Source organism: Bison bison, unplaced genomic scaffold, assembly GCF_000754665.1.
Source record: "Bison bison bison isolate TAMUID 2011002044 unplaced genomic scaffold, Bison_UMD1.0 scf7180017864480, whole genome shotgun sequence".
NCBI lineage: Eukaryota > Metazoa > Chordata > Mammalia > Artiodactyla > Bovidae > Bison > Bison bison.
In genome coordinates, this window is record NW_011495040.1 from 1889211 (window position 1) to 1908461 (window position 19251).

General features: G+C 48.6%; 2 protein-coding genes across 2 annotated transcripts in view; one reads left to right on the top strand and one right to left on the bottom strand.

Moving 5' to 3' along the window:
• Window positions 1-1505: 1505 nt before the first annotated feature.
• Window positions 1506-9464, top strand: TGOLN2 (trans-golgi network protein 2). Its single transcript, XM_010862183.1, has 4 exons — window positions 1506-1613; window positions 1858-2636; window positions 4650-4733; window positions 5498-9464. The coding sequence occupies exons 1-4, from the start codon at window positions 1568-1570 to the stop codon at window positions 5501-5503; spliced, it is 915 nt and encodes a 304-aa protein (XP_010860485.1). The 5' UTR covers window positions 1506-1567; the 3' UTR covers window positions 5504-9464.
• The window catches only part of RETSAT (retinol saturase (all-trans-retinol 13,14-reductase)), a 15103-nt gene continuing 5251 nt past the window's right edge, over window positions 9400-19251 (bottom strand). The window contains exons 5-11 of the mRNA XM_010862182.1: window positions 19005-19202; window positions 16720-16839; window positions 12297-12435; window positions 11939-12048; window positions 11697-11863; window positions 11350-11509; window positions 9400-11145 (exon numbers count right to left, since the gene is read on the bottom strand). Coding sequence (XP_010860484.1) covers window positions 11006-11145; window positions 11350-11509; window positions 11697-11863; window positions 11939-12048; window positions 12297-12435; window positions 16720-16839; window positions 19005-19202 — 1034 coding nt within the window. The 3' untranslated portion in view covers window positions 9400-11005. The remainder of the gene's footprint in view (window positions 11146-11349; window positions 11510-11696; window positions 11864-11938; window positions 12049-12296; window positions 12436-16719; window positions 16840-19004; window positions 19203-19251) is intronic.

Sequence of the window (19251 nt, forward strand, 5' to 3'; positions counted from 1 at the left end):
ACTCACATTTGATGTTCATGTTTCCAGCTACCTCTCTGTTATTTCTACTTGACTGTCTCACAGGCAAGAAATTCACTTTTAGTGCCCCAATCGTATTAAATCTGGTTTTCCACATCTTCCTCACATCATACCTCCCTCCCATAGCCAATCTATGTCCAAGGCCTGTTGGTATTTCCTCCCAAATTTATATTGAGTCCAACCACTTCCCTCTATTCTCACCGTACCTATGCTAGTCCTTCTAGGACTACTGCAACAGCTTCCTAAATGTTTAACTCCTAAACACACTATTTTCTTCCCATAGTCTGTGTGAACACAACAGACATTTTAAACAGCATGATACAAAACTATATATCCAATAATTGCAATTTGGGAGAAAATGATTATGGAATAAAAGACTGTGAAAACACACTACTTAAGAAACAGGGGGCGGGAGTACATTTATATTTATCCTAATTGTTTTAAAAAATCACTGAATAGGAACTTGTGGAGGAGAGCTAGAGAGCAAAAACATTCTTTTATTATTTATTATTCGCTGCTCAGGCTTCCTCTTGTTGCAGATAACAGGGGCTTCTCATTGTCACTTCTCTTGTTGCGCTGGCTGTAGGTCACTGGGTTCAGTAGTTGTGGCCCACCGGCTTAGCTGCCCCATGGGACCAAGGATGGAACTCATGCCCTCTTCATTCGCAGGTGGATTCTTAACCACTAAACCACAAGAGAAATCCCACAAGAACTTTTTGAGGTTTTTAAAGATAATTGCTTCAGTAACTTTCTAATGTGAACTTTTCACAAAATAAATCCCATTTTGATTTTTCAACCGTTAGATATTACCTAATCAAAAATATTGTTTGCAAGACAGAAATACGCTAAAACGTTGATAGTCACTACTCTGGAAGGGTGAAAGCAGAGATTCTGTTTTCTACTTGTACACATTTAGTGACTTTTCTAGCGTGAATGAATAATTTACACGATCAGAAAACAAATGAACTTTTAAGAAAAGATCTTTGACACCGTTTCCGTGGGGGGGGGGGGGGGGGGGAGGGTCAAAAGAGCAGGGAGCAGGGTTGCGAAGGCTCCCGCTATAAAGGTGATGGGTGAGTGTCTGTTTCCAGATTTCCACACATCTGTGCGCTGCAGGGAAAGAACCATGAAGGAGGGAGAAGGTAGAAAGGCAGGTAGAGGATGGGAGCGAGCAAGCGCCAGGCCCCAACGACGTCACTCCCGTGGGTACGTCCGTGGGCCAGGGAGCTCCTGCTCCGCCAGTATTGTCTCGTAAATACGAGAGCGAAGAAGGAAAGGGGGACTAAGTTTGTAGCGGCCGCCGCGGAGCTAAGAAAGCAGGAAAAGACAAATACGCCTTCTACACGCAACAATACAGCCCCACCACCAAGAAAAGCAGTCACACTTCGGATGAAATAGCGGAACCCCAGCTTTCGGGGCTTTTTTCTAATCTCTGCCCCTTGCGTGGGTGTGGCTGTGGCGACGCACACAGGAAGGGGCGGGACATAACGCTAAGCCAGCGTGCTGATCTCGCGAGAGCATTAGGGGAAGGAAGCGCAGTCGGTGCAGGATGCGGTTCCTGGTTGCGTTCGTGTTACTGAGCGTCGCGGCAGCAGGTAAGAATTTCCCCCCGCCCCCACCCCACCGCAGTCCCAAGACCAGCCCCCAGTAATCCCACTCTCGCCCTGGGGCCCGTCATCTTCACCGTGGCCTATCGGCTCCTGACCTCACTTCTTGCTTGCCCGAACCTGGCCACCTCTCCGCTCGCCAGCACTCCCCTCCCGTTTGCCCGTTGCAACGTTCCGAGGAGTCCTTTCTCCCCGAGTACCTCTCTTCAGCCAGATAGTTTCTCTGTTTCAGACTTACTGCTCAATTCTGCTCCAGTCCCCGGAACAGCCGCTCCGAAGGACGATCAGGCTTCTGCAGGAAGCTCCAGGGAGCACGTCTTGATCGCTCAGTCTGGGCAAGAAAACAGTAACCAAACCTTTCTAAATCAGACCGACGCGAAAATCGGCTCTGACAATTCGGGAAAGCGCCCGGCGGATACCGGCTTCGACAAATTGGGAGCCAAGGAGCGCCCCTCGGAAACCCACTCTGATAATTCGGGAGCTAAGCAGCACCCTGGGGAAACCGGCACTGACAATTCGGGAACGAAGCAGCACCCCGGGAGAGCCGACCCTGGCAGTTCCCCCAGAGACCAATCCAACAAGTTGGTCTCCAGCCCCTCTTCTGATAACAAGGAGTCCACCAAGCTTCACGTAAACACAGTAACTGGCAAAGCTCTGCAGACTTCCAGAACTGAACCTGGGGGAAAAGTGTTGGCAGACCCCTCTTCTCCCCAGCAGGAGGGAGAAGGTAAGCCCTTAGAACTAACTGAAGATGTGGAACCCAAGGAGACTGAAGAAGGGGATACAGAGCCAGAGGAAGACGCACCACCCAAAGAAGAGAAAGAAATGGTTGGCCCTGCCTCCAGGGAGAACCGTGAAGGGACACTTTCGAATACTTGGAGTAAAAAGGATGACCTTTATAAGGATAAGCTTGGAAATGCCAGTGCAGAGAGCAGCCACTTTTTTGCGTATCTGGTGACAGCAGCCATTCTCGTCGCTGCCCTCTATATCGCCTACCACAATAAGCGGAAGGTAAGGCAAGAATGCCCTTAAGAGGAGGAGTGGGATTTCCTCCACCCAGAAAGCCTGATGTGTGAGTATCCATCACTCATCAGCCAGTAAGCCCTGGGAATTTAAGAAACAAACTTCCGTTTTTTCTCCTGAGATCCTGCCAGGGTTCTCTATTGGATTTTCTAGGGTTCTTTTTTTTTGTTTTTTTTTCCCCTTTGTTTTAGAAATCATTTGTTTTCACATCTGTTTCCTCTGAGTGCCTTCTGCTGTTGCATCACGTGTGAAGCTTAGGACATTATTATGATTTGACCCAAATGAAAGTCTCCTCCCATAATCTTGGAACTTAGAATCTCTCACATCCTGAGGAGGACCTGAGGACCTGACAGTTTGTATGTAGTTAAAGCAGTGATCTTCCTGTTTTCAGTGCTTCCTGTCTTATTTCTAGCTTCCTCTCCCAAGCGTTTGTCTTCCATCCGCAGGAACAGAAAGAATGGTTACAGAGTCGTCAATACCAGCAGCAGAGCGCTCAGGGGTCTATGTTCTGCAGCTGAGTTTCTGATTAGAAGAAAGGCCAGAAATTGCATGAATACACTCATCTTTTACTTCAGCAGGGTTTGTTGTGTTGCTTAGTAACGACTCCCAATGACAAAATAATTGCATTTCTTTTTTTGTTTTAACTGAAATGTAAAAAAACATTAAGTGTAGTTGATTTACAATGTTGTGTTAGGTGTACAGCACAGTGATTCAGTTTTTTATATATATTCATTTTCAGATTCTTCCCAAATGATTGCATTTCTTATGAGCCCTAAGAATTTAATAGTTTCTAATAGTCTGACTAAAATTGAAGGGTTCAATTCATGATAGTCAAAAGGCCTAGATCTGTGAGAAATGAGAGAAGACATTTAGTAAAAGTGGTACATTCCTGGGAATTCCCTGACAGTTAAGGGGTTAAGACTCCATGCTTTCACTGCAGGGGCCACAGGTTTGATCTCTGGTTGGGGTTCTAAGATCCCCAATGCCACATGAATGTGGCCATGAAAAAAAAAATTTTAAAGGTACATTCTTTACTCTACATCCGAGTGCTTATCATGGAGAGTAACCTTAAGTATGAAATGAGAGTGGTAAGGTTCAGATGAAGTAAAGTGTGGGGTGAAAGAGTACATTTGCAGATTAGAAGTAATTATTGCTTGATATTAAGATAAAAGAAGGGGGACTTGCTTAGCCTGGAAGAGTCTCAGTTGGGGAGGAGTTGGCAGTTCTTTTCACTGTGTTGTTGTTCAGTCACCAAGTCCTATCTGACTCTTTGTACCCCAAGGACAGCAGCATGTCAGGCTTCCCTATCCTTCACAATCTCTTAGAGTTTGCTCAAACTCGTGTCCACTGAGTCTATGATCCCATCCAGCCATCTCATCCTCTGTCACCCCCTTCTCTTCCTGCCGTCGATCTTTCCCAGCATCAGGGTCTTTTCCAGTGAGTTGGCTTTTTGCATCAGGTGGCCAAAGTATTGGAGCTTCAGCTTCAGCACCAGTCCTTCCTGTGAATATTCAGGGTTGATTTTCCTTAGGATTGACTGCCTCGATCTTGCAGTCCAAGGGACTCTCAGGAGTCTTCTCCAGCACCACAGTTCAAAAGCATCGATTCTTCAGCACTCAGCCTTCTTTATGGTCCAACTCTCACATCCATACATGACTACTGGAAAAACCATAGCTTTGACTATACAGATCTTTGTCAGCAGAGTGATGTTTCTGCTTTTAAATAGGCTGCGTTCTCTTGAGTAAATCACATAGACTCCAGCTGGCTAGAGCCTAGAACAGCTGGCCTGCACCTGTCATTTCCATTTAGGATAAAGGATTCTGATGTAACTAGGCCCTGTCCTCCTTATAATTGTCAGTAGGGCCTTTCTGTGAATGGTCTACTCTTTTTGCTGTCAAAATCATTAACAAATGGGCCGCCAGGTGATTACCTCTAATTTCAGAGACTGAAATCTGTCACCATAAAGTCACTTGTTAATCACTGTCTTGTCTTTTTCCCCAGATTATAGCTTTCGTCCTGGAAGGAAAAAGATCCAAAGTTACACGGCGGCCAAAGGCTACTGACTACCAACGTTTGGACCAGAAGGTGAGAGAGGAGGGAGGAATACGCCATCTCAGATGCACCTAGCCATGGGCTTGTGTTTGGTATAGCGGCAGCAGCTGATTCTGGGGGTGCTGTTTGCCATTGCCTCTGCCCTTCTCAGACCACAGCATACAGACATCCCCTGTAAACATGTCTGCAGTGTTAGTGTTAGAAGATTCTCAGGACCTCTACAACATCATCTTCCTTCAGTAGATGAGGAAGCTCAGACCCAGAAACACTGTGATATTTTTTTTTCTAAAAGTCTTTATTGAATTTGTTACAGTGTTGCTTCTGGATTTCTTTTGGTTTTTTTGGCGGAGGCATGTGGGAATCTTCGCTCCCCAACCAGGGATCGAACCTGCACCCTTGCATTGGAAGGCAGTGTCTTAACCATTGGACCAGTGCAATCCCATTGGGAAGTCCCAAAACACGTGATCTTTTCCCCCTTAGTTTCTGGGAAAATCAAGACCTCAGAGCAACTCCCTCGACTGTCTGCCTATACTTTTCACACTCGACCAGCACTTCACAAGTTTTCACAGGCATTTGACTCACCCTGAGAATTGGTATTAAAAGCTTTTATTTTATCCATTGTTTTTTGTACAGTGAGGGTCAGTTTGTCTTCATTTTGAATTTTTCCTCTGAACCGAAAATTCTAGGAGATCTCTTCCCCTCAGCCTCAGCCCCTGCCGCATCATCCCAGCAGTAAGATATAAAAACAGATGAAAACAGATGAAAGTTACCAATGGATTGTATTGCTCTCGTTTCAGATTTGATTTTTTCTGTTCTTGAGAACCTTGTCCTCCCTGCTGATTTGTCTCTAAATCAAGAAGAATGAAGAGAAAAACACTGTGACCTAAGAGACACCCCCTCCTCCAGGGTTTGGTGGCAAGTCAGGGCTAGCAGAGGTGGTGGGGAAGGGGGGTTGCTTTAGATTTTGCACCTGCACTTTGGCGACCTTGTCCTCCTGTGTTCCCCTTATTTATGCTGGTGTCTTCCAGGCTGTCCCCCTCTGAGTGTGAGTGGAGGAGCATGTGGGCACCCAGCTGTGACCAAAGGGATATCCTGGCCCTGGGTAGGTGCCCTGCCGGGGGCCTTGGGTTGAAGGTGGTTAGCCCTTGAAAACACCATTGCACTCAACACTATTTACTTTCGAGGGCCTAGGAGAAAACTGCAGATTAAGGCCCATTGCTACCAAGGCCTTTTCCTTTGTGGGGATGTGTACCCCACAAAAGATATAGAAGGTAGTAACTGCTGATGGCCTGAGGGCTCCTGTGAACACGAATTTCTTCAAAGTCTCCAGCAGCAAACCGAAACAGCAGCTACAAAACGGGCTTTCTTGCCCTCGAGTCCAGCCTGCCTAGTGCAAGCTCTTCATGCTCTTCTGACAGTTTTCTATCACTTAAGACAAAGTGAATCCACTTGCATTTGGTTGTACTGAGCAGAAAACTGAACTCGGGGATTCTGGGAGGAAAGCTTAAAGCCACTGTTCCCTGTCACAGATGTTTTAAAAATAACAGTTAACGATTATCGAAACATTGTGTTTATGCCTGCTTACCATCCTTACAGGAACTTTCTGAAGTAGAGTTGAGTTCATGCTTTGAAGGCATGTAGGACCATTTGGTTTGGGTCTGCATTTTTTTAGAGGACTTTTAAGAAACAGGATTCCCACAAATTCTTACTTTGCCTTTGTTGCCTAAAATATTTGTATTTACTTATATTTACAAACTGATTATACTCCCTTGTTTACCTAAATCTAGTTAAGGGTCCTCTTATCTGATATAAAATGGTAAGGCTAATTAGTAAAAATTCCCCCTCTGTCCCATGTCAGGGGTTATTAAAGTTTAAGAAATTTAGAGAATTCCCTGGGGGTAACCAAGGGTAGCCTCCTAGATCAGACTGTTGTTTGAAGTTTCACTTAACTGTTGTACTACCCTATTATAGAGAGCCTAAAGAGAGTTGTTTCTGCAAAGAAGAAACAGAGAGAATAGCTAATCTCAGGGAAATTTAAGAAAGTGGGAAGTGAGAGAGGAAGAGGGTGAGTTCTAGGCTGTTGAAGAAGTCTGGTGGAAGAAGGGGCCGTAGTGTTTGTCATGGTATCTTCCACCTCACTTAAAACAGCCCATGACTGAGTGGAGATTTTCATCCTCTGCAGGTGACATTTGTAAAGGTGAGGACTGAAGACTCTTGGCATCATCCCCTAAGACCATGGTTATTTTATTTCCTTCTCTGTCTCCCTCTTCCCTGCCTTTCTTCCTCCCCTCTGGTGTTTTCTATTTCTGCCTGTCTTCCACTGGCACCATTTTCCTGCCACCTATCTGTGTGCCCAGATTCTCTGCTCCCATCCATCTTGTTTGTGGTCCATTCTGCTGTTCAGCTTCTCCAGAAAGTATAGCTTCAGTTCCCTTGCCATTCATCCTCCTCATAACCTTTACAAACTCATTAGTCTCTGTCTTTCTGCCAAGAATGTTTTCCCAGAGGTTCAGATCACCAAATCCAGTGGCTTGTTCTCAAAGCTTAGTCTTGCCCTGAATAGAATTGGACACTTAGACCATCCAAATTCAGCCTCTCCTCTTGTGGTCTTTGTGGCCTGGCTTCTTCTGAGAACTCCCTTTTCCTTTTCCTGTGCTGGTGGGGGAGAATGCCTGCAAAGACAGGTCTATCCCTTTGTCTCCTCAGAAACTTACTCATTCTTTAGCCCCTGGATAAGTGACTCCCAAGTTTCTGTCTTCAGCCTAGTTCCCAGAGAACCCTGTCCTGCCGTGTGGTGAACATTCCAGCTTGTCAACCTGTTGTCACTGAAACAGAATTTCTCTTCTTCTACACATTAAGCTGCCCCTCTCAATTGCCCAGTCTTTTTGATCATCTCGACTCCAAGCTGACATTTTTATCTCTTGGCACAAAAGTCCTATCCATTAAAAAGAAAAATATCTCTAGCTACAGTCTTTCTCTTCATTTTCCTTGCTTCCCTGCCCCACACCCCCACCCACTTCACTACCCTTCTGGATCTTTTTTTTCCCCTAGGAGCCACCTTCATTGATCTCTTGTCCACTTCCTCGTGTGTGTAAAGACCAGAGTGCTCTGAAGCTTCTGTCTCGTGGCTCTGAGAATCAAGTTCATGGACCCTGGTGTTTACAGCTCTGCAGGCTGATGCTGTCCTGCCCGTCTTTCTCTGCATCCTCCCGGGGCCTAAGGCCCCTCTTGTCAGGCAACCATCAGGCCTCGACATCCTTGATACGTTCTCCAGTCCCTGGCTTTTGGTGGCTGATTTTCAGTTAGGGCACACTCCCTTCTCTTCTTTCCTTTGCCTCCCCAAAAACCTGTTTTTTCAGGCCCCAGCTCCAGTTTGCCCATGCACCTGCCTAATCCCCCACCCCACCTGATCAGCTCTTTCTGTTTTACTCCAGTAAACAGAATCTCACTCATGCATTTTGGAACTAAAGCAGAGCAGAGCAGTCAGTATCTGACATCTCTGTCTGGTCTCCCCAAGAAAATGAAGCTCCTCGCGGGAGCGCCCATGGCGTCATCTGCATATCTGCCTCACAAAGGGCAGTCCCTGGGGACCTGAGTTCATTTCTCCTCACAAAGGAGACGTGTTCTTTCTTTAGGACATCTGGCTGTGACCTTTCTGAGGCCTCACACACCGCTTTCTGTCTGCCGGTTGCTGCCCTTATTGATGGATTTTGCTAGGAAGGAGGAGAGCAGAAAGCAAGATTGGTTTCAGGCACTGAGAGCAGGTTGGCACCAGGTGGACGCATACGTATTGTGGAGTCCACGTAGCTTCACTTTTTAAGTCTCAGAGCAGGACGATTTCTTGTGAAAGAATATGGTCGAGTTTAAGTTTCACTTTAGAAATTGCACTGAAAGAAATCTCCCACACCAAAGGAGAAGTTGTTTTCTGGGTCACTGTCATCTTGAAGATACTCTTTGAAGCGTGTTTTCCTAGAGATTGTGTAGATGAGGGTGAGCTGGTGGTAGTGGGAGGATCTCTCTAGCTGGGGTGGGGCGCGGGCAGGCAGGAGAGGTGCCCTATCCAGTCAGCTCTGTGCTTTGCTTTGCCGCCCAGTTTTTGGTTGAAGAGTGGTTTCTATTTGGAGGAATCTGTGCTTTAGAATCATTTGAAGAGTCTACCTAAAAAGGCTAAGTTAACTCGTAAAGACCTGACAACTAGCTATGTACACTCACATTTCTTGCCACGTGATGGCTTTTCGTGAAACTTGGTGACAGACCCCTAAACCTCTCAAATTCCCAGTAGGGATTCTCATTTCCTCCTCCCACTTCACATCATTTAATTCACAAGCCTGCCCCTCATTTTGGGAGGGTGACTATATGTGGAATGCTGCTGCATGTGAGATGAAAGCTGGCAAGCCTTGCACATGTTCTGAACCATTTGAGCAGGGAGGAGAGCACTCTGCACCAGACCCTGTACTTCTGCCAGCTATCTCCTAAACATTCTGGGTGGGACCATTGTGTCTGGCCTTGCCTTGCTTAAGAAGGAAACCTGGGGAGAGATTTCTCAAATTTAACTGTACGTCAAGAACTAAGACTGAATCTCAGCCCAATTCCATGAAGTCACATGTGGATTTCCCAAATACCCCAATCTTGAAACTCCTCATAAAGGCATTGGGTCTGAGCTTTATCAGGTTTCAAGCTGCCAACAAAACCAGCTTCCTCACACTCTTTGGTATTCCTTTAATTCAGAATTTTAAAGTGTTCAATAAATGGTTGATTGCTGAAGTTGTTTCCCTTCTTTTTTGTTCACCCAATTAGCAGAATACCACTGTTTTGCAGTTTTATTTTTCTTATTGTAATTTAATGATGATTTATTTCTTTAAAGCTTATTTGGTCCAACGATAAGTATTTTTCCATATAATGTTTTACTGAGTTTCTGTGAATGCCATCACCACGTAGTTTTGTATCTCTGCATAGAAACCAAAACAAATTTCAAATATTAGAGCTATAAAATTATTAAATTTAATTTTTTCCTCTTTTTAAAAAAAGTATAGTTGATATACATTGTATTAGTTTCAGGTGTACAACACAGTGATTTGACATTTGTATACATTACAAAATTGATCACAATAAGTCTATAATCATTTGTCCCCATATGAAGTTATTTTAGTATTAATGATTATATTGTACCTCTTAATCCCCCTCTAAAATATTAAGGTTATTAGTACTGCATTAAAATTGACTGACATAAGGCATGTTAGTAAGGAAAAGGTCTTTTTTTTTGTTAACCTTTAGCACCTTCACTCACCTTCCCACCCGATCCCCATGTAAGTTCCAACACACTGGAAATGCATTCCCAGGCATTGCACACATTCTGTAACTTTCCATGACCTGACCCTTACTTCCAACCCCATTCCTCCTCACCGGGCAGCCCTGGTTCTAGGTCAGAGGTAACCGGGCTGCTCGTCATAACAGACTCGTTACCGCCCAGTGTTTGTCCTTTGCTGTACCCTTGGCTGGAATGCTTTCCGCCTGTGTCAACCCCAGTGAAGCTGTCTTTCTAGGCCTCTGCCCTGACCGCTGTGTATTTTGGGAAGCTGCACCTTGGTGCTCAGGCCCTGAGGTCTGGGAGGGTATCCTGGTGCTGACACAGTGAGAACCCAGCGTGACTCCAATCAAAAGGAAGCCTAGGCCCCAGCTGCATACGAATTGGATGTTCTCCCATAACGTATATACCTTGCTAACTAACACGTCCTGTCCACTGCCAGCCCCCACATCCACATGGACCATATCACAGGAGTTTCCCCACACTCTCAGAAGAGCCACTGGAACCAGAAAAATAGGATCTGCATCCTCTGAGCCTGTGGAACTACAAGCCAAACCATGCTCACCAGACACCTCTCTGTTGTGTAGAACTCCTGCATTGAGGCACTAAGGGGGAACGGGAGGAGAAGCCTCAGGCCAACAGGACCCCCCTGCTCCAGCTGACCCATGCTCTCGAGGGTTCTAGCCACCTGATGAGAATAATCCATTTGATGGCTCAGACTTAGGAGGTATGGGTGTGGGATGCAGAGCGCAGCTTGACAGGCCATGAAAGCCACCCACGTCAGTAGTCCACGCTGGGCGTTTTGTAGGAACAGCATGTTCTAAAAGGTGTGAAAGAGCTTCAGTTTAAGAACCACCATCTATGCTAGATCTGTGTGTTGGACCTGTATCCAGAAATGAGAAACAATAGTTAGAGTGCTTTACGTGATTAAGGAACTAATGCAGAAAAACACAGGTGAGGCAGGGGATGTGCCAGTTCCTCTGACTCCTCCCTGAGCCAACTAATTCTTCTTTTTCCGGGCCTGGATCCGCAAGCCAAGCTTCCAAAGGTCTAAGTACAAGTTCCGCTTCAGGATGGCACTGCTGCACAGCAAGGCCCCTTGCAGGGCTCCAGACAACCCACAGGTGAGGACATCTTGGCCTGGGAGACAACAGTGGAGGCCTGTGAGCATCCCCCCGCCCCACCTCCAAGCAGGGCAGTGGGGAGACTGGCCCCTGAGCCAGGGCCACAGAGATGCCTTCAGACCAGGACCAGGGTCCTCAGCCACCAAGGCAACAGAAACAGAGGACTGACTGACAGGCCCAGGGTCCCAGTTTTCCTGGCAGGATGGGGCCTTCAGCATACCTGTCAAGTAGAGGTTCGGGATGGGGCTCTGGGCCCTTATGGAGGCCATTGCACCAGGATGCAGGCGGCCCAGGTCATGGTCAGCCCCGTAGCAGGCCCCCTGGGGAGCCGCCACGTAGAACTGAATGCTCAGTGGGGACCCTCCAGTCACACTGTCCACCTGAAGAGGCAAAAGAGGTGGCCGAAGAGTGGGAGGGGGACCTTGTGAGACCCTCACCTCTTCTTTCCCTGCCCCTGCACAAGCTGCCAGCCAGCATAGGCTCCCCTGGAGCTCAGTCACCCCAGGCCTCATTCCCAGTCCCATAGAAGGGGCGGAGATGCACCGACCACCAACTCTGCCCTCCTACCTTCCCCTCCAGATGTGGGAACTGCTTCAGGAAGACCGACACAGCGGCTTCAACAAAGGAGCTCTTGAGGTTCTCGTAGGCACTGCTCCGCTTTCCCTGGGGCTCGTCCCGCCACTCCTTGAACCACTCGTATGAGGTGGGCACTAGGATGATCGCTGTCGACCGGTCTGGGGACACAGAGCCAGGTCACTGCTGCCGCCCCTCCCGACCCAAGCCCCAGCCCCCAGCACATCAAGCCTCACCTGGGTACCGGTCCTCCCAAGTTGGGTCCTTGGCCGACGAGAAGGAAATGAAGAGAAGGGGCATGTGCGCGGCAGCCTTGTCCCCAGGCAGAGAGACATAGTGCTCCATCCTGGGGAGGAGAGGGGCTGTTGGCCCTGGCCATGTCCCCCACAGCCACCAGCCCCACCCCGAGCACAGCTTATCCCCAGGTGCCCCCAAGGGATGAAGCCAAGGCACAGCCCAGGTGGGAAAAAGTCCTTTCAGAGTAGATTCTTGCCCATCTCCTCCCATCCTATATCCTGCTGCTTCCCCCCTAGCATCTGTGGCTCTGGGGGACCAGGCTGCTACCCTTCCTGCACATGTACACCCATGCCTTACGCCCTGTCCATGTCTTTGTCAAAATAAATATAGTAGTTGGTGGTCGGCAGCCCCAGGTCCTTCTTGGTGCCTCGGAGGCAGATGAAGACACAGAATACGCTCAGGCCGGGCCGAACCATCCCCAGCTGCCGCTTCACACCTGCAGACGGTTAGGAGGGCCGTGAAAAGGAGACCACCAAGATCTGCCACCACCCCGGGAGCCTGCAGACACCCACTCGCCTCATCTGCAGCCTCAGCTGTTTGGACAACTCGGCCTGCTCCTCAGTCTCCTGCCCGTGATGGCCATGGCCCCAGACATCTGCTCTGAATGCCTTGAGAAGCAGAGATGGCCAGCTCCCTGAGCCATTCACAGCATCTGTGTCATGGTCCCATTGTCACCTTAATGTCTAAGTTAAGAGCAGGGACTTCCCTGGTGATCCAGTGGTAAAGAATCCATCTGCCAATGCAGGGGATATGGGTTCAACCCCTGGTTGGGGAAGATCCCATATACCTCAGAGCCTGTGTGCCACAACTACTGAGCTTGTGCTCTAGAACCCATGCTCCAAAACAAGCCACTGCACTGAGAAGTCTGTGCACCACAACAAAGAGTAGCCCCTGCTCACAACTGGAGAAAGCCTGCGTGCAGCAACAAAGACCAGTGCAGCCAATAAATCAATACGAGCAGAGGACAGGGCTCCACATGACAAAGGCCACGGCTGTGAACAGCAGTCTGTTACAAGCCTTGGCTTCAGTATTAAGTTGAATACAAACCATCTAATGGATAAAAGTGAAAATGTTAGTCCCTCAGTCATGTCCGACTCTTTGCAACTCCATGGACTATAGCCTGCCAGGCTCCCTCCTCTGTCCATGGAACCTGGCAGGTCACAGTCCATGGGATCACAAAGAGTTGGACAGGACTGAGCGACTAACTTACCCCCCGCCCTGCCCCACACACACACATGAAATAAATAACTAACGAGAACCTACCGTATAGCACAGGAAACTCTACTCAGTGCTCTGTGGTGACCTAAAGGGGAAGGAAATCTAAAAACGAAGGGATATATGTGTACATATAACTGATTCACTTTGTTCTACAGCAGAAAGTAACACAACACTGAAAAGCAACTATATTCCATAAAAAAATCAATTAAAAGAACCCTGGGTCTCAAATCAGTCACACAATGATGAGACCAAACCCTACTGCTCCAGACCAGCCTCAGCTCCTTTACTTATTTTGTCAGTGAGTGTTCCTCGCTCAAACAAATGTCCTCTTCAAAACATCCTCAATAATGTCCAAGCTCAGCCCCAGAATTTAAGAAAGGCACTCCTATTCACAAAGACTCCCTCGGTCTGACCACCTCACCTCCATACTCTCGACCCCAACCAGCACTGCCTTGTCCCCAAGGCCACAAGATATCCTGTTTCCATCTCTGATACAGAGACAGAACTGTCAGAATCTCTACCCCAAACAGCTGGAAACATCAGGAATCCCAGGAGTCTCTGCGGCCTCTCGGTTGAGCATCACTGCCACCACTGTCTGAAAGGTTCTCAAATTGGGATTCATCCAGCTCCCACTTGGGAGGGGTGGCCGGTCCTTCAGGCAGGAGGAGGGCGGAGGGTGCTGGCACAGGAGACTGTCCTCAGGGCTGAGATGCATGTGAGCAGTGGAAGCTGTACCTGCCAGTGAAGGAGGGGCAAGCTCCCTTTTTTGTTTTTGCATCCAGCACCATGTGACCAAAATAGAATTTGGGGGTGGGAAAGAAGGTAGGAGTGGAATAACCAAGTCAAAACCATGTACTGTCTTTCGGTGGGGCCAGAGGTTGACTAAGGTGGAGCTTCCCTGGTGGCTCAGTCAGCAAAGAGTCTGCCTACAATGCAGGAGACCCAGGTTCGATCTCTGGGTTGGGAAGATCCCCTGGAGAAGGAAATGGCAACCCACTCCAGTATTCTTGTCTGGGAAATCCCATGGAAAGAGGAGCCTGTAGGCTACAGTCCATGAGGTCACAAAAGAGTCAGACACGACTTAGGGACTAAACAATAACTAGCTGGAACAAGGAGAGCCCACAAATATAAGAGTAATCTTCCCCTGTATCTCTAAACACAGAAAGCAGTTTCCAGAAAATACAGAACTCCCTCATAGGGTCCTTTCCTTATTCACTTAGGTTGTATGACCATTAAGTGTAAAAGAAATTATGTTCTTTACACATGTGGCTTAGGGTAAAGAATCCACCTGCCAATGCAGGAGACACAGGAGACTCAGGTTCAATCCCTGGGTGGGGAAGATTCCCTGGAGGAGAGCACGGCAACCCATTCCAGTATTCCTGCCAAGAGAATCCCATGGACAGAGGAGCCTGGCAGGTTATAGTCCATGGGGTTGCAAAGAGCAAAACACAACTGAGCACACACAAACAAACAAAAAACAAATTATGTTCTTAATGCCTTTTAGATTCAAAGGGAACTAGGAATCATTCTAGGCAGGAAAATACTTTCGCTTTTTTTTTTTTTTTTTTTAGGTGTCCCTCCAATTACTCCATGTCATTTATTTGCATTCTCTTTCTCGTGGATTTTTTGTCACCTGAGGACGTGCACTTGATGAGGGCCCAGGGCCATTAGGAGACAGCGTCAGGGTTCAAAGGTCCTGGGAGAGAGGGAGGCTGGAAGTACCAAAGGCCACTGGGCGGTCTCTGCCTCAGGCCACACAGCTCACTCAGCCTGAGAGAGGGAAGGCCTCTGCTGGCAGTGGACATTGGCCGAGGCCCAGTGAAAGGAGGCAAAGGGCTGAGGGCCTGTTTCCCAAGTACACGTCCTGTACCCCAGAGACAGTCACAGCAGCCGCCAACCCTCTCACCGACCAGGAAAGCCAAGACCTCAGTTTTCTACTGGGTCTCTTTCCCGGGTTCCCCAAGAGCAGCCGCGGGCCCACCCTCCAGGGTGGATGCTCCTTGTACTGGGCTCTAGGCTCCTCCTCAGGTTTCCACCAAGGTTTCCATCCCAAACGCATCTTGGGCTACTCTTACTCCCCACCTCCCACCCCAGCCAGAGGCCTGGACACAGACCTCTCTCTCACCCTCCTAGATCGCTGGCCCCTTCCCGGCCAGCGGCCTCCATCCCTCAATCACATTGGGAGCTGCCAGCTCCATTTCCAAATGGTGATGCCCCAGCTAACCTTGGCTCAGCCACTCTGTCCCTTGGGAGCTGATCTGCTCTCCTCCTCCTTCTAGTAAGGCCTTCTCTCTGGAAGCCCCACGTTTCCAGCCCAGAGGGGACCAGGAATCCAGGCTTAGGAGTCAGAAACATCAGCCTCTTCCTCTCCACTTGGCTGCCTCCAGCTGGGTGGGCCTTGGGCAGCGATTCACCTATGTGCCTCCATTTCCCCTGCCATCAACATGAGCTCTACCCAGCAGCTGAGGATCAGATGCAAGGACAAAGGTAAAGCTCGCACACACACATGGCTCCCCACACAAAACCACAGGCTTTTATTTTTGGACACGGCCTGCAGTAGAAATGACTGGCATGTGTGTGTGTGCTCAGTCATGTCCAACTCTTGGCAAACCCATGGACTGTAGCCCACCATGCTCCTCTGTCCATGGGATTATCCCAGCAAGAATACTGGAGTGGGTTGCCATTTCCTCCTCCAGGAGATCTTCCCCACCCAAAGATTGACCCCGAGTCTCCTGCATCTCCTTCACTGGCAGATGGATTCTTTATCACTGAGCCACCTGGGAAACCCAGAGATGACTGAACTCAGGCTTATTTCTATCTGGGTCCCAGGTTTTGAGAGCAGGGCTCCAGGAGAAGAATCCAGGAGGGTACCCCTGCAGCCTCAGCACCAATACAAAGCTGGTTCCTTGCAGAGGCAGGAAAACATAACCTTAGGCCCCAAATAAGGCCCACAGCAACGATATCAAGACCTTCGTCTCCACTCCAGCCTTCCCTTCCCTTAACAGCAATGTCAGACCAGACTTCCCCACACCAAACAAGTACGAAATTAAGGAAGGAAGCAGAATTCACATGGCAAACTTAATGAAAAACCCAGGAACCATTCCTTTAAGACTCAATCCACCATCATTAACTATCAGGGAGATGATCTAAGGTCAAAGGAAACCAGAAATGGGCAACTGGGACTGGAAACTTGAAAGAGGAAAGGGAAACGCAGTTAAGGTTATCAGGGGAAAGGGTGTAAATCTGCCAAGGATGAAATGAGAGATAAAAACTAAAGGGTCTTTGGGGAAGATGCAGGACAAAGGAAGTTATCCCACCCCCTAAACAGAGGCCTGCTGGGGATAGATGTTATTAATAGAAATTGGTGTGCTCACCTTTTCTGCCTAAGGAGGGTCAAAGGGCAGCCCTGATGCTGGGGGAAGCATCAGCCAGGCTGAGTCAGCTGGAAGCAGAGGGCAGGTCCAGGGCACTCGGAGGAGAGCCACGCAACTCATTTGTTTACCTGGCAGACAGCGGGCCTGCTCTGGCAACAAGTGCTCGTAGGTGTTGAACAATCCCGCGTCGGAGATCACGATGGGGCAATAGATGTTCACCAGGTCCTCACCCTTCTTCACAGTGACACCTGCAGGCACAAGAGCTTAGCTGAGGTTCTGTGCACTCCAAGAAGACAAGAAAGGCCCCCATTCCTACCCAACCCCATCTCTCCCACACTGACCCAGGCAGGTAGGCCCCAGCTAAAACTGCAGAGTGAGGGATCAGCCCAAAGCACTGCCTACAAGGCCCAAAAGGCCCACAGTCCCCACTGGCTTTCTAGCTCTCTCTCTATCTGATATGGGAGCTCTTCTCTTTAGCCACCAGCCAACCTCCACACTAACCCAGACAGAGCCCGTGAGCTGATAGCCTTCATTAAAATGCCAGGTCCTTCTTTACTGTTGCCAGAGTTTTTGGTTCCAACACACTCTCTTTTAAACCCTCCAGTGACACCTCAACCTCTAATTAAACTCCAAACCCTCCTATCAGCCTTCTGTGATGTGCTCCCTTCTGTGGATCCAGCCTCATCTCTGACTGTCTGACAGTTTTCACCAAACTATTAGATAGGACTATATGCAAATAGCATGTGTGTGCATTCATGCTCAGTTGTGTCTGGCTCTTTGCAACCCCATGGACTGTAGCCTGCCAGGCTCCTCTGTTCATGGGATTTCCCAGGCAAGAATACTGGAGTGGGTTGCCATTTCCTTCTCCGAGGATCTTTCCGACCCAGGGATCAAACACACATCTCCTGCAGCTCCTGCATTGCAGATGGATCCTTTACCAACTGTGTCATCTGGGAAGCCCCCAACGGCTGACAGTCAATCATTTTTTTAACCTAGAAATGTGACAGACTCTTATGATTCAACCTAACATTTTCAGATGCCTAAATATATTCAGCTCATGGGACTTCTCTGGTGGTCCAGTAGCTAAGACACTGAGCTGCCAATGAAGGGGGCCAGGTTCGATCCCTGGTCAGGGAACTAGATCCCACATGCCACAGATGAGAGTTGACCAAAGAAGACCAAAGATTCCATGTGCCGCAACTGAGACCCAGTGCAGCCAAAAAAGAGAAAAAAGAAATTCAGCTCTTTCATATCTCCGTGCCTCTGCACATTCTGTTCCCCCGACCTGGAATGACCTCCTCTCCCCTCTGACCAGCTTCCTCTCACCTATCACGACCTCCCTCTGAGGGTCCCTGTCCCACCATCCTGTGCCACCTCCAGCCTCAGTTCGTGCCTCCATGCGGCACCTTGGTTATATCTCAGTCATCTGCCCTCTGAGACTGGAAACTTCTTGAGTTAGAGATTAGGATTTACTTATCTTTTATCTCCATCTTTTATCACATAGCATGTGAAAAACATAAATATATCCAGAACTGAATTTAATTCAATGATAAACCCTCCTTGGTTCACAGACCACCTGACGGCTGGAAGGAAAACTGGTTTGTGACTGTGAGAGAAAGTCTTGCACAGCTGATGGCCACCCCTGCCTCACTGCTGGGAACTTTGCAGTCTCTTCTACAGATACATCCTCAAACATCACCGATGGCCTTTTCTCCCTTGACTTTTGGGTGCCTTGGGCCACCCACTCATTACCTCCTTCTTGAATGCTTACTCTGGTGAATTCACCATCACACCAGCCCTGTTTCCTTCAGGCCTCTCTCTCCTCCCTTTGCCGAGGCTTCTGAAGTTACCCTAGATGGTCTGTCTATTTACCAGAGCCCTTCCCTGCATAGAGCCTCTCCTTGCAGAGTTTATCCTTGGTGGAATTTTGACTCTCTGCTCAGGTGACAGCAAACACCTGAGCCAAGGTAGAGTCTGAGCCCCACTCTGCCATTTACAGGGCATCCTGGCGGCCTCCACACCACCCTATGGAGCACCCAGGTTACAACTCACTCCATCAGTCACTGAACAAACATTTACTGGGCTCCAGTATGTGCTAAAGTCTATAGACATACAGATAAAAAAGACACCGCCTCTACACTCAAGGAACTCCTGGATTAAAGGATAACTACTTGTCTGTATTGAATAAATGATGAAATACTGTTCTCTGGGGACCACACCACCCTTTATCCTTCCTGTGTCCTTTTCACTTCCAGACCATGTCAATTGCTATTCCCAGGCAGCCCCAGATTGAGGCAGATTCCAGCCTGTAACCCCCTATTTGGAGGTCTCTGCCCTCAGTGCTTTCTTTGCTCTCCACTCCCAGTCTCTCCCACCGACGCCAAGGACTGTGAAGACGATGCAGGGCTCTCACCACAGGCTTTCCCAGCTGAGTCGAGCAGGATGCTGTGCACAGGGGCCCTTGTGAGGACAGCGCCCCCGGCCCGTTGAATCACAGGGATGGTGTGGAAGGCGATCTCACTGGAGCCCCCTCGGGGATAAAAGGCCCCTTCTAAGAAGTAGTCAACCAGCAGAGCGTGCATGGAAAAGGTGGTGTGGCTGGGGGTCACACCTATAGAAGGAAGGAGGGGGTGATGAGGCAAGAGCACAGCCAGGCAAAG

Bases quoted from the DNA above. Each gene is read 5' to 3' on its own strand.
- TGOLN2 (XM_010862183.1), top strand. From the start codon at position 1,568: ATGCGGTTCCTGGTTGCGTTCGTGTTACTGAGCGTCGCGGCAGCAG. The intron at 1,614-1,857 runs GTAAGAATTTCC...TCTCTGTTTCAG, and splicing joins ACTGAGCGTCGCGGCAGCAG to ACTTACTGCTCAATTCTGCT. The intron at 2,637-4,649 runs GTAAGGCAAGAA...CTTTTTCCCCAG, and splicing joins CCTACCACAATAAGCGGAAG to ATTATAGCTTTCGTCCTGGA.